At 57.8% G+C, this 19805-nt stretch overlaps 1 protein-coding gene across 10 annotated transcripts in view; it reads left to right on the forward strand.

Moving 5' to 3' along the window:
* The window catches only part of AHDC1 (AT-hook DNA binding motif containing 1), a 64142-nt gene extending 44913 nt beyond the window's left edge, over positions 1-19229 (forward strand). For all 10 annotated transcript variants that reach the window (XM_060623449.3, XM_060623443.3, XM_060623447.3 and 7 more), the window contains 4 exons: positions 3608-3719; positions 3858-3895; positions 4282-9198; positions 18952-19229. In XM_060623449.3, the coding sequence (XP_060479432.3) occupies positions 4356-9155 (4800 nt within the window). In that variant the 5' untranslated portion in view covers positions 3608-3719; positions 3858-3895; positions 4282-4355 and the 3' untranslated portion in view covers positions 9156-9198; positions 18952-19229. The remainder of the gene's footprint in view (positions 1-3607; positions 3720-3857; positions 3896-4281; positions 9199-18951) is intronic.
* The last annotated feature ends 576 nt before the right edge of the window (positions 19230-19805 follow it).

Below are 19805 nucleotides of genomic sequence, written 5' to 3' on the forward strand. Positions count from 1 at the left end.
AGGGAGGAAGGGAGGGCCGCCCGGCAGGGTGACCCTCAGGTTCAGCCAGAGCTGGCGGTGGTGCCCGCAACACCTGGCACCCAGGGCAGGGGGCTGGCAGGGGGCGGAGTCTAGGGAAGACCTGCTTGCCAGGTGCCCTGCTCTGGGCAGGAAGGGGGTGGGCGAGGGCTGCACAAAGGAGCTCTGTGTGGCTGGGGGTAGGGTGGGGTGGGGTGTGCTATACCGTGGGGGGGCCCTGATGACTCCAGGAGGCCAGGCGGGACTTGCTTCCCCTTGGGGGCATCAGTGGCTCTAAGGGGACACCTAGTGGCAAGGGAGGGTAGTGCATTTGGATGACTGAGGTGGGAGGGGGTAGAGTAGAAGGCAAAAATTAGAACTGGTGATGAGGATTGGGACTGTTGGAGTAGGCTGCAGGGGAGGGGGCTCACTCTCTGGACAGTGTAGAAGTTTGTATCAGAGGAGCTCAACAAACCTAAATTCAGACTCCAGCCCTTCCATGTCCTGGCTGTTTATCCTCAAGGGCATTACTTAACCTCTCTGTGCCTTTATTTAAATGCCAAATAAGTGATGGCTGCCATTATTATTTTCATCATTATTCTTCTTAGTAGGATTTTGGGCTGGAGTCTGGTAGGAAGAGAATCTTTAGGCACCGTTGGGTGGGTGGGAGGGGGCTAAAGGAGATTGAGAGGGGGGCTGCATATCCTGGGGGATAAAGGCCCCAAGGGAGGTGATGGGGAAGGGCCCACAGCAGTAGTAATAGCCCCTTTGATACAATGTTTTCCCTCCGAGGACATCCCTGGGCCTTCAATCCAGGCTGGGAGGGAAATGGTGTTGGGGGGGTGGGGGAGGAGTGTGCCGGCTGGAGAGAGGGTCATGAGGCCGGAAGTGAGAGCTGGGGCTGGCAGCCTGGCTCCCCTGGGGAGGCTGTGGGTGGGGGAGGGGGAGGCGGGCTGGGGAAGGGGTGGGGTGGTCACAGCCGCAGCGGGGGAGGGTGGGGCTGGGGACTCAAGGATGTGGGCTGGCGCTTCCCGGCACTGTGCACAGCAGGTTGGGGCCCCCAGCCCCCCTCCCAGCCTGTTGGTGTCCCCACGGGCAGGCTCAGACACACTGACCCAGAAGCAGACTGTCAGACAGAAGGACCCTTTTGACTTTGTTCACAGACATGGGATAGGTGGTGCCCTTGGGAGGGGTCCAAGAAAATGGCTGCCTGGGTGTGGTGAGGAGGGGAGCCAGCTGCTTCCCTCAGATCCTGGAGGCTGCAAGAGAGAGCAGTGGACAGAGTCAGGAGGTCTGGCAGGAGGACATGCCCAAAGGTCCTCACGGGTGGGTGGAACAGAAGCAACCACTGGAGAGGAGGTTTTCTCTTTTGCCAAGATCACACCCTTGGGCCCCAAGTGGGAGGTCTCCAGAGCAGGGAGGTTTGGTGAGCCCCACCCTCAGGAAGGGAGACATCTCAAAGACTCTCAGGGAGCCATGGGTCAACCATACTGTTGGAAATAGGACTTGGAGATTCCACAGTCTGAGCCCCTTCCCTCCTTTGTGAGGTTCTTACCCACAATCCTGCCTTCAAGACCAACAGTTGAGAGAGCCTGGCCCGGGAGGGGCCAGTCCACAGTCTACCACCAGTCATGGGAGAGAGTAGGACCCTGAGTGATGGAGTAGGCAGGGCAGGGAGGCGCAGCTGTGGCCTGGGAATTGCAAAGAGAAAAGGGACGGTGGACAGAGGGATGTTTTCTGTCTGGCTGGATAGGCAACAGAAGGGCTCTCTCCGTGCTCTTTTGTGGCCTTGGGCAAAGTCCCTTTCCCTCTTTGGATCTCAGTTTCCTCATCTGTAAAATGGGAAGAGCACAAGGTGGCACTAGAACAGTGTACCCATGGGGGAGCTGATTAAAAATACAGATTCCCAGATGTCCCTTCAGATCCGTGAGTCAGACTCCCCTGGACCAGGGCCTGGGTATCTGGAATGTTACACAGCTCCCCAGGCCCAGGGTTTGGAAGCCAAATGGCTTGGCGATTTTAAGGTTCCTCCCAGCCTTAAATTAGACCACAGCTCTAGAAGAAGGAGTGGCTGGAGGAAAGTTGCAGGAGCTTGGAGGGGAAGGAGACTTCGGACTTCGGGCAGAATTAGGAATCCTGCCACTTAAGCAGCTATGTGACATCAGGCAAGTTCTGCAACCACCACTCTGAGCCTGTTTCCTCTGTAACACAGGGATCGTAAACCATGGCTCCTGGGTTGCTGGGAAGATTCCATGGGTCATATGTGTGGAAGTGCTTTGTAGATTGCAAATCGCTGCCCACCGCAGGGGAGCGAAAGAATGTTCCTTTCCACACCATCCTGTCCCTGAGTTGGCTCTGCAGTGTTCCCGTGGGATGATAGCACTGGGCAGCAGCTGGTAGGAGTCTACGTGTGTCTGTGGGGGATCGACCCACGGGATCAGGTCAGAGCCAAACACCAAGGAGTGATCGGGGTCCAACTTTTAAGACCCTTCCCGTGGTCAGGGCCCTGAGTCTTCAGGCTCCCTTGGGAGTCAGACATGCCTGGATTTAAATCCCAGCTCTGCCCTGACCAGCTCAGGGAGTCAGTCAGTAAATATTTACGTAGCATCCAAAGCCCAGGCCCTGAGGTCAGGGGATACCGTGGTAAACAAGACGGATACAGTCCCTGCCCGTAAAGGGCCCATGCTCTGGGGGGAGACAACACCAAAAAGCCAGTCATACAAGTAATTGTTTGCAGTTGTGATAAATACTATGAAGGGGATGTGGAGACAACTCTGAGAGTAGGTAGCAGGGGCCAGACTGTGGCCAGAGGTGCGTGGGGCCGGTGGAGGATCAGAGAGTGTCTGTCTGATAAAGGTGAGAGAGGGGTCAGACAATGGCCCTTTCCACATTCTTGTCTCTCACCCTCACTCCGCACCCTTCCTGGGTTCCACTTTTGGTCTGGAGAGGGGCGAGAGAGAACTACATGGAAAAAGGCCGGGCTCATTGCTCTGTGTACCTCGTTCATTCATTCATAAGAAATAGTAAATATTTTCTGAAGCATGCCTGTGGGCCACGTGCTGATCCGGGTGTTGGATTGGAAGTGCCTTCGTGGTTCTCACCACCTTCCAGTAGATGGTTTCCTCACCTGTAAAAGAGGGGATGATAATCACACTGATCTCAGGTTTGCAGGGGGCTTAGATGAGATCACCCACAAAAAGTGCTTGTTAGCCCATCGTCTGGCAGCAGAGAAAGTATCCCCAGAGTGTGAGCTTTTATTGTTGTTGACTCCCTGGTATGATTGTTAAACCTCTGACCTGAGGCACTCTTCGCTTTTTCTTTGCAGCTCTTATCCCAGTAATAATTAAATCAGTTATGATTATGTGATCACTGTTTGTCTACCCGGTCTTTGTGCAAAGTAGGCACTCCATAAATAATGAGTATATGAATGAATGATGTGACTTCATCTCTGAGCCTCCATTTCTTCATCTGCAAAATGGGGTTATTAATAGCCCCTACCTCACAGGATTTGTATGAAGAATTAAATGAAACGATGCCTGGACAGCTTCCAGCCCAGCGCCTGGCGCGCAGTAGGTGCTCACTAAACCTGAGCTGCGGTGGTCCTTTCCAGGCGCTGTCCACGCCCCGAGGCCTGGGCTCAGGCCGAAGCTGCTCCCCAGCACCCCCAGCTGACAGCCAGCAACCGGCAGAGCCCCCAGGCACGGGGGCCCTCTCTCTCCCAGGTCAGCCGGGTGTGTGCACTGGAGGGAGCACCGAGGGAGCCGGGGGTGGTGTGCGGAGAAGACTGGGCCAGCGGGCAGCGGTTGGGCTGTGGCCACCAGACCATTCCGATCCTCTGTTGCCTGTCTTGTTGTCCACAGAGATCTCCAGTGTGACAGCCCAGGCGGCAGAGCCGAGGGTGAGTGGCCAGGCTTCTCCTGGAGTCCTGAGGATGGGGGCAAGAGGGAAGAGGTCATGCCCTTGATAGGATTTCCTGGCCCTCTGCGTAAGTTTGATCTGGAGTGGCCGCCCCAGTCTGCCGATGGGCTTCCCTCTCAAAGGCAGGCATCCTCTTCTCCCTGAGCCCATAGCCGGCGTCTGGAAGTGGGTGAGCTGTCACTCGGTAGAACCGGGACCCCTGAGGGGTTCACGGTGCATGGGGGTAGTTTGGGAAGGGCTGGGAGTCAACGGGACGTTGGGCTTGAAGGGACTCATGGGAGAGGTGCAGGGGTTCACTGAGGACGTGGGAAGCTGAGAAGGTCTTGGGCATCGAGTGAGGGCTCTCTTGCCTGTCCTGCCCGGCAGGTCTTGGTCCCGGCTTCTCGCACCCTCATGTCAGCCCCGGCCCCGCCCGGCGGCCCGCGGAGGACAAGGTCAGGATGCGTGTGAAGCCCCAGGGCCTGGTGGTGACTTCCAGTGCCGTGTGCAGCTCTCCTGACTACCTCCGGGAGCCCAAGTACTACCCCGGCGGCCCCCCTACCCCACGGCCCTTGCTTCCTACCCGGCCCCCTGCCAGCCCACCCGACAAGGCCTTCGCCCACACCTTCTCCGAGAACCCACGCCCACCCCCACGCCGGGACCCCAGCACCCGGCGCCCACCAGTCCTTGCCAAGGGGGACGACCCGCTGCCCCCAAGGGCGGCCCGTCCCGTCTCACAGGCCCGCTGCCCCACACCCGCGGGAGACGGCAACAGCTCCCGACGTCGCTGGGACAACGGGCGGGTGAACCTGCGTCCAGTGGTGCAGCTGATTGACATCATGAAGGACCTGACGCGACTCTCCCAAGACCTGCAGCATAGCGGTGTGCACCTGGACTGCGGTGGCCTCCGACTCAGCCGCCCGCCTGCCCCGCCCCCTGGTGACCTTCAGTACAGCTTCTTCTCCTCACCCAGCCTGGCCAACAGCATCCGCAGCCCTGAGGAGCGGGCCACCCCCCATGCTAAGTCCGAGAGGCCCAGCCACCCACTCTATGAGCCTGAGCCCGAGCCTAGGGACAGCCCCCAGCCTGGTCAAGGCCATAGTCCCGGAGCCACGGCCGCGGCCACCGGTCTGCCCCCAGAGCCTGAGCCAGACGGCCCTGATTACTCAGAACTTGCTGACGCCGACATCCTTAGCGAGCTGGCCTCCCTAACTTGCCCCGAGGCCCAGCTGCTGGAGGCCCAGGCCCTCGAGCCACCATCTCCTGAGCCAGAGCCTCAGCTCCTGGACCCCCAGCCCCGCTTCCTGGACCCACAGGCTCTAGAGCCGCTCGGGGAAGCTTTGGAGCTGCCACCCCTGCAACCTCTTGCTGATCCTCTGGGGCTGCCAGGCCTGGCTCTCCAGGCCCTGGATACCCTGCCCGACTCCCTGGAGTCGCAGCTGCTTGACCCTCAGGCACTTGACCCCCTGCCCAAGTTGCTTGATGTCCCTGGCCGCCGTCTGGAGCCTCAGCAGCCCCTGGGGCCCTGCCCACTGGCTGAGCCCTTGCGCCTGGACTTGTGCTCACCCCACGGCCCCCATGGGCCCGAGGGTCACCCCAAGTACGCCTTGCGGCGCACTGATAGGCCAAAGATCCTGTGTCGCCGGCGGAAAGCTGGACGGGGACGCAAGGCAGACGCTGGACCAGAGGGCCGCCTGCTGCCCCTGCCTATGCCCACAGGGCTGGCAGCTGCCCTGGCCGAGCCCCCGCCGCCGCCGCCTCCACCACCTCCTGCCCTGCCGGGCCCAGGCCCAGTCCCAGAGCTGGAGCCAGAATCTTCCCAGACTCCAGTAGCCCCTACCCGCAAAGGCAAGTGCCGGGGTGTGCGGCGCATGGTGGTGAAGATGGCCAAAATCCCTGTATCACTGGGGCGGCGGAACAAGACCACATACAAGGTGTCATCCTTGAGCAGCAGCCTCAGTGTGGAGGGCAAGGAGCTGGGCCTGCGCGTGTCAGCCGAGCCCACCCCGCTGCTGAAGATGAAGAACAATGGACGGAACGTGGTGGTGGTCTTCCCGCCCGGGGAGATGCCCATTATTCTTAAGCGTAAACGCGGCCGCCCTCCTAAGAACCTGCTTCTGGGTCCCGGCAAGCCCAAGGAGCCAGCGGTGGTAGCGGCTGAAGCGGCCACCGTGGCAGCGGCCACCATGGCCATGCCAGAGGTGAAGAAACGGCGGCGGCGGAAGCAGAAGCTGGCATCTCCCCAGCCATCCTACGCAGCAGACGCCAATGACAGTAAGGCCGAGTACTCTGACGTCCTCGCCAAGCTGGCCTTCCTGAACCGCCAGAGCCAGTGCGCTGGGCGGTGCTCACCCCCCCGCTGCTGGACACCCAGCGAGCCCGAGTCGGTACACCAGGCACCCGACACCCAGAGCATCTCCCACTTCCTGCACCGTGTGCAGGGCTTCCGACGGCGTGGTGGTAAAGCAGGCGGTTTTGGTGGCCGGGGTGGGGGCCATGCAGCCAAGGCAGCCCGATGCTCCTTCAGTGACTTCTTCGAGGGCATCGGCAAGAAAAAGAAAGTGGTGGCAGTGACAGCTGCTGGCGTTGGGGGCCCCAGCCTCACCGAATTGGGGCACCCACGCAAACGGGGCCGGGGGGAGGTGGACGCCATGACCGGGAAGCCCAAGCGCAAGAGGCGGTCCCGGAAGAACGGGACTCTGTTCCCAGAACAGGTGCCTAGTGGCCCAGGCTTTGGGGAGGCAGGCGCCGAGTGGGCCGGGGACAAGGGTGGCGGCTGGGCCCCTCACCATGGGCACCCAGGCGGGCAAGCCGGCCGAAACTGTGGGTTCCAGGGGACCGAGGCCCAGGCCTTTGCCTCCACTGGACTAGAGAGCGGGGCTTCAGGCCGCGGCAGCTACTACAGCACAGGTGCACCTGCGGGTCAGACCGAGCTCAGCCAGGAGCGCCAAAACCTCTTCACCGGCTATTTTCGCTCACTGCTCGATTCGGATGACTCCTCCGACCTCTTAGACTTTGCCCTCTCAGCCTCTCGCCCCGAGTCCCGGAAGGCATCAGGCACCTACGCAGGGCCCCCCACCAGCACCCTGCCCTCCCAGCGGGGCCTGGCCACCTTCCCCAGCCGGGGAGCCAAGGCCAGCCCAGTGGCTGTGGGCAGCAGCGGGGCTGGTGCGGACCCCTCCTTCCAGCCCGTCTTGCCCTCTCGCCAGACCTTCCCACCAGGCCGGGCAGCGAGCTATGGGATAACTCCGGCCACTTCAGACTGCCGGGCAGCCGAGACCTTCCCGAAACTGGCTCCCCCACCTTCAGCTGTGGCCCGCTCACCTACCACCCACCCACCCACCAACACCTACCCACCCCAATATGGCGGCTACGGGGCCGGACAAAGCGTTTTCGCCCCGGCTAAGCCCTTTACGGGCCAGGACTGTGCTAACAGCAAGGACTGCAGCTTCGCCTACGGCAGCGGCAACAGCCTGCCTGCCTCTCCCAGCAGCGCCCACAGCGCCGGCTACGCCCCACCGCCTACTGGTGGCCCCTGCCTGCCACCCAGCAAGGCCTCCTTCTTCAACAGCTCTGAGGGGGCCCCCTTCTCTGGCTCAGCCCCCACACCCCTGCGCTGTGACAGCCGGGCCAGCACCGTCTCACCCGGCGGCTACATGGTACCCAAGGGCACCACCGCCTCTGCCACCTCTGCTGCCTCTGCCGCCTCCTCCTCCTCCTCCTCCTTCCAGCCCTCGCCTGAAAACTGTCGGCAGTTTGCGGGGGCTTCTCAGTGGCCTTTCCGGCAGGGCTATGGAGGCCTGGACTGGGCCTCGGAGGCCTTCAGTCAGCTCTACAATCCCGGTTTCGACTGCCACGTCAGCGAGCCCAACGTGATCCTGGACATCTCCAACTACACGCCGCAGAAGGTGAAGCAGCAGACGGCCGTGTCCGAGACCTTCTCCGAGTCATCCTCCGACAGCACCCAGTTCAATCAACCGGTCGGCGGCGGTTTTCGGCGTGCCAACAGCGAGGCCTCGAGCAGCGAGGGCCAGTCGAGCCTGTCCAGCCTGGAGAAACTAATGATGGACTGGAATGAGGCGTCCTCTGCCCCCGGCTACAACTGGAACCAGAGCGTCCTCTTCCAGAGCAGCTCCAAGCCGGGCCGTGGACGGCGGAAGAAGGTGGACCTGTTCGAGGCCTCACATCTGGGCTTTCCATCGTCCGCCTCGGCCACTGCCTCAGGCTACCCGTCCAAACGGAGCACCGGGCCCCGGCAACCACGAGGTGGACGGGGTGGTGGGGCCTGCTCAGCCAAGAAGGAGCGAGGCGGTGCAGCAGCCAAAGCCAAGTTCATCCCCAAGCCGCAGCCAGTCAACCCCCTGTTCCAGGACAGCCCGGACCTCGGCCTGGACTACTACAGTGGAGACAGCAGCATGTCGCCACTGCCGTCCCAGTCAAGGGCCTTTGGTGTGGGTGAGCGAGACCCTTGTGACTTCATGGGACCCTACTCCATGAACCCGTCCACCCCTTCTGACGGCACCTTCGGCCAAGGCTTCCACTGCGACTCGCCCAGCCTGGGTGCTCCTGAGTTAGACGGCAAGCATTTCCCGCCTCTGGCCCACCCACCCACGGTGTTTGATGCTGGCCTGCAGAAGGCGTACTCACCCACCTGCTCACCCACACTGGGCTTCAAGGAGGAGCTGCGGCCGCCACCCACAAAGCTGGCTGCCTGCGAGCCCCTCAAGCATGGGCTCCAGGGGGCCAGCCTGGGCCACGCAGCTGCAGCCCAGGCCCATCTTAGCTGTCGGGACCTGCCACTGGGCCAGCCCCACTATGACTCCCCCAGCTGCAAGGGCACAGCTTACTGGTACCCGCCAGGCTCAGCTGCCCGCAGCCCGCCCTATGAAGGGAAGGTGGGTACGGGGCTGCTGGCTGACTTCCTGGGCAGGACGGAGGCCGCGTGCCTCAGTGCCCCACACCTGGCTAGCCCGCCGGCCACGCCCAAGGCCGACAAGGAGCCACTGGAGATGGCCCGGCCGCCTGGCCCACCCCGTGGCCCCGCTGCTGCCGCTGCTAGCTATGGCTGCCCACTCCTTAGTGACTTGACCCTGTCCCCTGTGCCGAGGGACTCGCTGCTGCCCCTGCAGGATACCGCCTACAGGTATCCAGGCTTTATGCCGCAGGCGCATCCCGGCCTGGGTGGGGGCCCCAAGAGCGGCTTCCTGGGGCCCATGGCGGAACCTCACCCTGAGGACACATTCACCGTCACCTCCCTGTAGTGCCAACTGAAGTGCCGACTGGACCTCGAGGTTTTGTTCCTGGGTGAGTCTGGGGATGCGGGTGGAGTGGGCGGAGGCCTGGGGGGTGGGAAGGATGAGGACGTTAGAGCTTGGACAAGGGGAAGAGGTGCAGTGATGAGCAGGAAGGATTTAAGGACAAGCTCAGGGACCCGACAATAGGAAGCTGGGATTCAGGAAGGAGTCTGGGATTAGGTGTTGGGGACGGTCTTCAGGAAGAGATGGGGTGCTTGGGTGGGGAACCCAGCATGAGGCTTGGACGTTGAGTTACTGAAATGGTTGGAGAACCCTGGACTGGATGCGGCCATCTGGTTTGGTTCATCAAATGTTTATCTTCCTTGTCCAGGCCAGCTCCTAGGCGGGCACTGCCTGAGTCCCAGGAAATACCTACCACTTGACCTCTCGCAAGGGAGGGCATGTGCAGGGCCCTGTGGGAGATGAGCGAAAGGTGAAGCAGGGTGATAATTAACTGCCAGGGCCCATCCAAGGTACGGCCCCTGCCAGCCTCCCACACTTCTCTAGGAGCTCATTTAGTCCGAGCTGCAGTCTGGCAGGGGTCAGGCCGAGGGTGTGGTCACTATGTCTTGGTCACACTCTGCGAGGGCTTTTTACAGAATGGCCTGAAGTGTCTTTCCTGGTCCCTCGGGGTGCACCCAGAGATTATTTGTCAATATCTTCGACCTGAGGTGGGCTCAGAGTGGTCAGAGGCAGGCGGGATAGGGATCCAGAAGTGGAGAAAGGTTGCTGGGATCCTGCTGTGCCTGACAACCCGCACCCAGTGGGTCTATCCCCAGGCAGGATATTTCCTCCCTAGAAGAAACCAGTCCCTTTCCGGAAGCCGAATGCTTTTCCAAGAGTTCTGCTAAATTTCGCTAGATGTTTAGGCACCGTGTCCTCATTAGGTGGAGTCAAAAATTTTAGTATTCTTAAGATTTTGTTTAAGAAAAGGAAAATAAATGAGGGGGAAATGCCTCCCAAATGGTAAAAAGAGACAGGGTTGGAAGAGTCATTTTCTCGAAGCACAACCAGCTCCAGAAAGACAGCCACAGCTGGTCCATCAGATCTTCACTGTTTGGACAACAGACCCGTCACCAAAGTGGCTCAGATGTGGTAGGTGGTGGGGAAGGGGACTGGGGGCCTGTCTCAGCCCTTCACCCTCCACCTCTGCTGCCACCGCAGCCTCCTGGGAGTGTCTCTTCCTGGAGGAGGAATAGCAGGGCTCCTGGAAAGTCCCATCCCTGCTCTGGGGAGGCCATTCGAGGCCAGGGTGACTCAGGGTCCTGAAGTTGTGTCAGTGGAAACTTATCATCCCCTTTCTGCCTGACCCCACGTCCCTTGGTGCCCAGAGGTGGCAAAGGGCAGCACGCGGGAGTCAGGCAGCCTGGAGAAGGACCGTTCCCCAGTTGGCCATGAACTTGCTGTATGCCCTTGACCACGCTTTTACTCCCTCCAGCTCTGGGCCTCTGTTTCCCCATCTGTTCAAGAAATTTGACTTTGATCATCTTTTAGGTGTTCCAACTCTGCATGGCATAGACAGTGGACCAACTTTTTTTTTTTTTTTTTTTTTTTTTTTTTTTTGGCAGCATAGTTTCCTCCTAATGAAGCCAGGCCAAGATTAAAATGGCCTTCCATTCCCCATGCGTCTCACTGCAAGCAGCAGTGCTGCAGATCTGAAGCAGGCCAGGGAGAAGCTGCTTAGGGTTTAAAATGTCAAACTCTTGATCCTTCTCACTGGAGGGGAGATGTCTCATGGATAATCCAGAAATGTGAAATAATCCAAAAACCGTTCCTCCTGGGCTCTGGGTGGGAAAATAAATGAATGTGGGGGCTGGGTGTTTGAGCAGGTCACAGCTCAGTGAGATACATAATGGAGCCATCCAGTGAGGCCTGAACACAGGAGGAACTGGGATGCCATCCAGCCCCACATTCTGGCCACGCTCCCTACTCAGGGCTGGGAGTTGACAGCACTGTCCTCAGACTGATGCATTCAGTTGCTCCAGAGACATCTGTCCAGCACCCACTGTGACCCAGGCATTGGGGGGGGGGGGGGGCACCACAGTGAACACCACAGAGGAGGTCCTGGTCCTCAGGGGGCTTCCAGTTTAGAAAGAAGGACATTTGATAATCATTTGGTAACGATTGCTGTACAAAGGACTGCAAAAGAGGAAAAGGTAGGAGGCCGTGGGAGCCTGCACCAGGCTGACCAGATCCTGAAGCTGATGCCTGAAGGGGCATCAGCTAGACAGGGAGTGGGAAGAACGTTCTGGGCAGAGGGAACAGCGATGGGTAAAGCCCTGGGGTAGGAGGGAGCTCAGATTTGAAAAACTGATAGGAGGACAGTAACACTGACCGAGCAGGCAGGGCAGGCAGGGCATTGGAAGGAGTTTGAACTATATTCCAAGACCAGTGGAAACCATTGAGGAGTTCTCCGCTAGAAGGCGCCCTCCCCAGCCCCCCCCCCCCCCCCCCCCCCACCGAGCAAGTATCAGGAGTAGTGGTTCAGCTCAGCCTCACATCTTGAGCCCCTCAATGCCCGTCCCAGTACCAGGCATAGGGGAAGCAAAGCAGACACGGCTCCTGTCCTCAGAGCTCAGCATCCACCCCAGGAAGCTAAAACCAGTACCTGGTGGAAAGTGGCAGGTGCCCAGACGTAGGGAGAAACAAAGCTTATGTACCAGGAAGGTGGGTGGTAGGGTCAGAAGTCATCTTTCAGAACTTCTGGTGAAAAAAGGGGCACATTATCTGTGCTGGGGCCTTCATGCAATGCTGCCTCGCTGACCCTTCACAGCAGGCCAGGAAATGGTTGCGCCCTCCCCCTGGCACCCCATCAGATTATCGAGGAAGCAGGTGCAGCTCTGAACCTTGCCAGGGTATCCACAGTTAGTGAATGGTGTAGTCAGGATTTGAACTCAGTATTGCTTCCCCAGAACCTGGGTACCCTGCCATACCACTCCCCCTCCAGCCCATGCCACTGAGTCACCATCCACCAAATGACAGATTGGACACTCCCTACAAATGTTTCTGGGTCTGACATTTTAAATGGATTTTGAGGTTCTGTGGAAGCATTTGAACTTGACCTTGAAAAATAGGCAGGATTTGGACAGCCAGAGACTTGGGGCGGGGGGGAGGGCATTCCAGGCAGAGGGAACTGTGGGCAAGGGGAGGTCACACCCCACTGTGAGTTAGAAGAGGAAAGCTCAGGGGAGCCAGAGTTGGAAATGTGGGACCCCCTTGGTCAGAGAACTGAGCTGGTGGGACAGAGGGAAGGGGTAGGGGGTGGGGAGCGCTTGGGCCCCATCTCCAGTCCCTTAGATGGAAAGCAGAGCCAGGGAGACTGACTCCACACTGGGCCCTCATGACTGAAGATCAGCCCTACCTAGACCCTGGGGATGGGGATGGGATCAGGAAGGGCCCTCCAAGGTGCTCAGGAATGTCAAGTCCCCCTGTCCTCCCTATTCCCTCTCAGGCCTGGACCTGAGGCCAAGAGAAATGTCACAGGTCTTCCAAGGTTACACCAGCCTGGGGCCTGACCAGAGCAGGAAGCAGTTTCCAACCAAGGCCACTAAGCCAGCCAGGGTCAGGAGGCATGCCCGGACCTGGGCCAGGCCCCGGCTGCTCTGTGCTTTGTCTCTCTGTGTCTTGAAACCTCAAGAGGTCGCTTGATCTTGCCTCTGGCTCTGAGCAAGAAGCCCTCACGTCTGGGGTCAGCCGTCTCTCCCCGGCCTCTTGCGGGCTCTTTTTCACACTGTCCTCCCTCCCATCCTATTTCTTGCCTCTCGCACAGCCATTTTCAGGCCAGGCCTTCTCATTCTGAGCCCTCATTTCCTGGAAATATAATCTCTCTGTGAACATGCTCTCTCATGCTCCTCCTCCCCCATTTCCCCACATCCCTGTGGACCCGGAAGAACCTGAGGGGGTGAGGCCCTGAAACGGGAGGATCGTGGCAAGGACCATGCGTGTAGGTGCAGACCAGCCTCCGTGCAGGGCCTGGTTCCATCCCTTACCAGTTGTGTGACCTGGTGAGTCACATCACCTTGCTGCGTATCTTGTAGAATTAATGAGATTACCCCTGAAGCCCTTAGCCCGGTCCCTGGCACACAATAGGCACGTAGCCAGTGGTTGGTAAATGAGTGGATAAATGCCTCCCACCAGCTGAATTCTGTCACCCAGTCTATGTGACACACACACACCTCTGACCCTTTCTTCCTTGCTCCGGACTTTGTAGCCAGGCTTCCTTCACCTGCTGTCCCTGCTGTCTCCTAGGAAGGATTTTGTATCTAGTGTGGGTTTGGGGCCTTTGGTGGGAGGCTGTGAAACAAACACCACCTAGTTTTTGGTCGATTCGTCCCTGGAGAGGGGAGTGGTGCAGAGACAAGGTAAGTCACAGGCTCCACCCCAAGGCCTCTGAAGCCTGATGGGCAACGGGACCCAGACTTCTAAATGACCCAGGTCAGCTAGACACGCTTCCCATGCGGTTCTTCGCACCAGTCCCCTCTCTCAGTGCAGATCATCTGAAAAAGATAGCCTTGTGACTTTGTAATACATCGTGGTTTTTTTTTCTCCCAGCAGATTTTCCATCTTTGTCATCATGACTTTTGCTGCCATAGTGCCCTCTATGCTAGAGGGCAAGGGGACGTAGGTTAATTCTGTGTTCAACACACACGAGCCAGCCACACCTGCCCTGGGCCAGGTATTGCATCTGGTGCTGAGGATACCACTGAACGAGACAAGCAATGTCCTGCCCTCATGGCGTTTACAGCCTATAAACAGGTGTTCATTGAAAGCCTCCATGTGGGCATCACTCTCCAGGGCAAGGACTGAAATAGTCCCACCGGATATACCAGGGGCCGCCCTCCTGAACCATGAGCAGGGCGAGCAGCAAGAGCTTCCTGGAGGCAGAAAATGGGTCTTGAACAAATTTGAGGCTCCAGAAGCTGTAGCCTTGGGTCAGTGCAGCCGGTGCCTGCCACAGCTCTGCCCTGAGTCCTGCCCCCAGCCCGAGTGCATTCTCCCCTTTGTGGCCACCAAAGTGCTTGTTCAGCATTTCTGGATGCATGGTGTCTGGAGCCCCTTCCCCACCCCCCAAATATTTACTGGATGAATTAATTCAAGTCCATTTGCTCCTGTGACTCTGTTGCTTAACATCTTTTGATTGCATCCTCTCTCCAGTCTCACAAAATAAAGGCCCAGCTACCTAGCCTGGTATTCCAGGTAGTCAGGTCTTTTTCGTCTCTGACCTCCTCACACACTCTCCCTTTCCAGCCCTAGAATGTGGAATTAGGAGGGAGCTTTCCGGGGCAGCCTTTCCCCAGGGTACCCTGTGCCTTTCCTCTGGCTGTCCCTGGCCTGGGCTGCCCTCTCCTGCCTACCATCCATCTCCCACCTGTCAGTTCCTATCTTTCATTCAGACATCACCTCCTCCAAGAAGTGTTCCAGGATCCTTCCCAGGCGCACTTAATCTCCAGCCTTTTATGCATCCATGACAGCCCTTCCTGGGAATGTCCTCCTTATCACGTCCTCATCGGCTCCTTTAGACTGGCTGCTCGTCTCTGTGCATGTTCCCTGCCTTCCCTGATGTCTCACCGTGCCTGGGACGTTGTTTTTTGCCTTGAGTCAAAGAGGAGCATGTACAAAACAAAACAAAACAAAAAACAAAGAGGAGCATGTAGACCATAGAGAATTGAGAGAGGGAAAGGTGAGCACTGGGAGTCGGTAGGAGACCATCTCTCTCCCCCTTGCTGTCCTCACATAGGTTCCTAAGATGGGGCAGGGGAGGGGTGTATGAATAAACCAGTCTGAACTCTGCAGGCTAACTAGGTTTTTGGAGTTCTCCAAGTACAACCCCGCCCAGTTTACAGACAGGGAGGGGGACTCGCCCAAAGACACAACAGCCACCCTAGCAGGAAGCATGGAATGACAGAGCCAGGAGGGGCCCTTGGGGATCACTCGGTCACGTGCCCAACATATACGCATCGCTAGTGCCCGCCTGCGGAGTCACCTCTGATCAGGAAGGCAGAGAGTACGGGTGTTGGGTGTAGAGCCTCCTAGGACTGGTAAGCAGTGTGCAGCAGCAAGGTGGGAGATACACAGAAGCTTGGTGGGTGACCATGGATACGAACCCTATTTGGTCCCCATAGCCTCCCCCTCTATGCCCAGCAGTAGAGGAAGTGGGGAAAGATCCCTAAGGAGAGAATGGCTGGCAGAGCCAGAATTTAAGGAGTGCCTATGGCCACACCATGGATGGAGTGCCTATGGTCACTAGATTTTGAAAAAAATGTTCTGGAGTGGGGAGGAGAGCCACACCCACACCCTACAGCCGGTCCGTCCCGCCAGACTGCCTCCCATCTGTCAAGTGTGGTCTGAGCCCCCAGGGAAGCAGTATCCTCTCTACATTTGAGGGACTCACAGGCCTGACTTTGCCTGAAGATGTCAGAGGGGTTGCCTTTGGGCAACTGTGGTTTGCCTCTGACCCCTTTTCTTTGGGGCCTGAAGATCTCTTCCATTACCTATTCAACCCCCAATTTTACATAGAAACTGAAGCCCAGAGAGGGAAAGGGCTTGCCCTGGGTCACACAGCAAATCAGTCTCTCCAACTTCCATGCATTCTCTGTGCCTTCCGCTCCACTGCCTTGTTTGGTGTTGAGACCCCCTCCTGGAGGGCAGAGACCAGAAGGTGGAGGTTAGACCAGGGCTCCCAGCCCGGCAGTTAGCGGGTGTGAATACATGTCTGCTGGTTGCTTAAACGAAAACACAAAACATGTGCTCCTTTGCGGGGAAGAGCAGCCTGGACAGCCTGATATCTACATGATCTGCAGCACTGTGAATCCATGCTCCGCTATCCCTCCATGCTCCCGGTGCCAGCCCCTACTGACCGGCAGAGACCATTTCATGCCTTGGCACCTCAGACGGTAAAACTGCTAGAGCGCGAGGACTCAGTGGAACGTGGTTCTGCAGTTGTTCAGTATGGAGGCACTAAAAGGTTAAGTCTCATGAACAATGGCTGGTGTCCTGGGGCGCCAGGTGCATGCTGGCACTGGGGATGTAGAGGTACCACACACAGGTCTCTGCCCTGGAGGAGCGTGGAAGGGAATGACAAGTGCACCAGTAGCTATGGTAACGGGGTGGTCTAAGGAGGCGTCCTGGAGATGTGCAAGACCTGAGCTGGACCTTGACATGCTGATTGGACTTACACTGGTCGTCGCTCTGGCATTGGGTCGGCACATATTCTTGACGCCGGCATGTGCTGGGCGCTGCGCTCAGCAGTGAGTTGAAGAGCCATAGTCCCTCCTGCCAAAGCTGGGTTGGGTGCCCCGTCTGTGCTCCCTGAACCCCACCCCCACCCCCACCAACGGCTGCCTTTAGCACAGCCCCCATCTCCTGACATTTGTAAATTGCCTGCTTTGGCGGTCGGCTTTGCTTCTGTCTCTGCTCTGTGAGCCCCGCAAGGGCAGGGGCCAGATCCGTCTCCTCTGCTTTGTCCCCAGTGCCCAGCACAGGGCCGCCTGGCATGGCAGCATTAGTTTTGTTTTGTAGAAGTCAGGGTTCTACATGGCTACAGCATCCTCCCTTCTCCCCGCTCAGGAACCTCTGGTTTTGATTCTCTCCCCATCCCCCAGATTCTGGCCCAGTCCCGAAAGCTGGGGAGGGCAGAGGGAGGAGGAAGGTGAGACAGCGAGGGCTGAGCCGAGGGGTGAGAAAGCCTCCCTGCTGCCTGGCCGCCGGCACCACGGGAATGGTTCTGGCAGGAGCTGCCTGCTGGGCTGAGATCACCATGGAGACCTGGCTTGGAGAGGGTCACTGGCAGTGGCTAAGGGCCGGAGGGGGCGGGGGTGACAGGGATTTGTGCAGAGGCTCCCAGCCTGCCCCGGGGCCCTTAGGGGGAGCAGAGAAGACTGGGGTTTGGTATGGTCCACTTGCTGAGTGGTTTGGAGCAGCTGGTCCTGAATCTCCCCCTCACTTGTCACCCCAGCACACTATACGCGTCTCCCCAACGGCGGTTCCTCAGCTTGCCAGCTGTTCCTCAACTGCAGTAAGGCTGCCCTACAGATAGGTACCCCCAGGCCCCAGCTGAACCCACCCGTTCCCCCAGATACAGTAGTCCTGTGCCCTCGTGGATGCCCTGCTTATCCCTACAGCTGTTCCTGTTTGTCACCCTAACTGGAGAACTGACATCCATTCCCAGCAGCACCCCCTGCCCCAAGAGCTGCTCTCCCACCGTTCACCCTAGTTCTAACACAGCTGGCCCCTGACAGGCGCACCCCGTCCCCCTGCGGCTGATCCACCACCCTCCCTCACTGCAGGGGACCTGACGGGCTTCGAGGGCTGCAGCTCCTGCCCTTCCCCTCCCACCTTTGCTTGCTGCCTGCCTGGGTGATACACCGGGATGGGGGCTGCCCCAGCCTTGTGAGAGCCCACCTGGCTCCCCTGGCCCTGGGGGGAGTCCTGGCAAGTCCAGCCTCAGGACAAAAGTCTTCCCCAGGGCCGACTGCCCAGCAGACAGCAGCCGAGGCTGAGCAGAATTTAAATGTGGCCCTGTTGCGAAGGGAAGCCAAGAAAGGACAAGGGAGGAAAGGCTTTCTGTGGCCGCCTGTTTCCTGCAGGGGTGGGGGAGGGAGGACGGCCCGCTGAGGGGTCTTAGAAGGCAGTTTTAGAACCCCCCCATCCCTTCTGGTGGGATGGGTCACTCACCAAGTGTGGGATGGGAATTTCAGGGCTCTGCGAGGAGGCCCCCAGAACTCAGAAAGTGCCAGGCTAACGACTGCCGGTCTTGAGAATAACCCAGCCCATCCGTGTCCCTCTGGGCATCTTCCCACTTAGCCCCAGCAAAACCTTGGGTTCTGAATGGGGAAGTCTGGAGAAGGGGTACTTCAGGCCTCCAATGTCTAGTGATCGTAGAGACTGGGAACTTGGGAGTTTCTGAGCCTCAGGAGGGCGAGGGGTACAGCCAAACACTGATGGTATTGTGCTGGGCAATGTCTTTCTTCCTTTATTCAGACAGACTTCCTCCTCACCTCGAGCCTCTGTAAGGAACAGAACAGCATTGGTGGGGGGGGGGGGGGGGCTGAGAAAGGGTTGGAATTAGAAGAAACGAAAGTGCACGGGTGTGCAGTTCACACCTGTGCCGTGCTCAAGCCCTGTCTTCCCCACCGTGTCCTTCCTCAGAACAGAATTCCTAAACTCATCGTTGGACGAGGAAACTGAGGCTTGGGGCACCTAGCTGGCCCAGATCCCAGGAAAATAATAACGACTTGTAATTAGGATCCTTTATTATGTTTTATGTACCAGGGTTAATCTACCTTAAACCACTGAATCCTCCCAGCAAACACATGGGCTGGTTTCATTATCCCCTTTTTTACAGATGAGCAAACTGAGGCTCCTAGAGATTCACCGACTTGCGCAACGTTATAGAGCTATCCGGTAGTAGTGCTAGCATTTGAACTTGGTTGTGTCTGACTCAGGAGCCCAAGTTCTTAACCAACGGCACTGCCTGGAGCCCTGACTCCTCTCCTTTACCTCTCAGTGGTACGGGCCTTAGATACGAACCTACTTTACAGATGGGGAAACTGAGTTCAGAGAAGGCCAGAAGCAGTCCATTGTCGCGGGGGCTGGGGGGGGGGGGTTACTCTTTGGAGTTTTCTGGGAGAAGGAACGATGTCATTAGCTTCTCCCAGGATGCTGGTAGGAAGTGGGTGGGGGGTCCCACTCTTAACATCCCTGTTCTCAGAATTCCATGTCTGTGCCTACAGCTGACTTCTGCCTCTTTTGTGTTTCTTTGCAGCTTTCAGAAAACCAACGCCAAGACCCCTCCCAGCGTCCACATTGTCCTCTGGCAGGAGCGCCTGCCCCTCTGCCTCCCGCCCCACCCCCCCGGTACCCCTTGCACTCCCACCTCCCCCCACCTCTCCCTGCCCATCTCCTCCACGCAGAAGCCGAAGGTGAGCCCTTTCTGCACAAAACCAGCAATTGTAAATACTTTTTAAAAATGTACAAAACTTAAAAACAAAACACAGTTTTAGAAAAAGACAAAAAAAAAAAGAGAGAGAGAGAGAGAGCGAGCGTGTGCAAGAGGTTGCGAGCGGGGCCCCGAGGTGTCCAGAGCCCCTGCAAGTATGCACTGAGAAATTTATCTACAGGTCGTTTGACAAAAATGAACAATATCCTATTTATTGTATATACTGTTTTATTATAAATCGTGGATTGTATATTGCATTCTGTAAACCTGCTGTGGTCCCGTGGTGTGCAAATTCGCATGGTAGGGGGGAGGGAGAAGAACCTCTTGCGGGAGCTTTTTTTTTTTTTTCTTTCTTTCTTATTTTTCACTCTTTTGGGTTTTCTCTTCTGTTGTTGTTGTTGTTTTCTGTTTTGGCAGGACACACCCAAAGATCCAAGTTTGTATTAAAAAGAAATGAAAAAAAGCAAAAAAAAAAAAAAAAAAAAAAGCCACCTTGTGTCTTGTGAAAGGGGGTGAGTGAGGGTGGATGGAATTGGAAGAGGCATGGCCGCGTTTTGTCAGGCACTGGTTCCCCAAAGTTGAAATACCTTCATGTGTCCCCTCCCTCTGAGTTCTCCCTTCTGCCTGGGATCAGAGTCAGCTTTGCATCTGGGAACCGCCCCCAGACCCCACTCCCAGAT

The sequence above is a fragment of the Panthera onca genome, chromosome C1 (assembly GCF_046562875.1).
Source record: "Panthera onca isolate mPanOnc1 chromosome C1, mPanOnc1 haplotype 2, whole genome shotgun sequence".
Taxonomy (NCBI): domain Eukaryota; kingdom Metazoa; phylum Chordata; class Mammalia; order Carnivora; family Felidae; genus Panthera; species Panthera onca.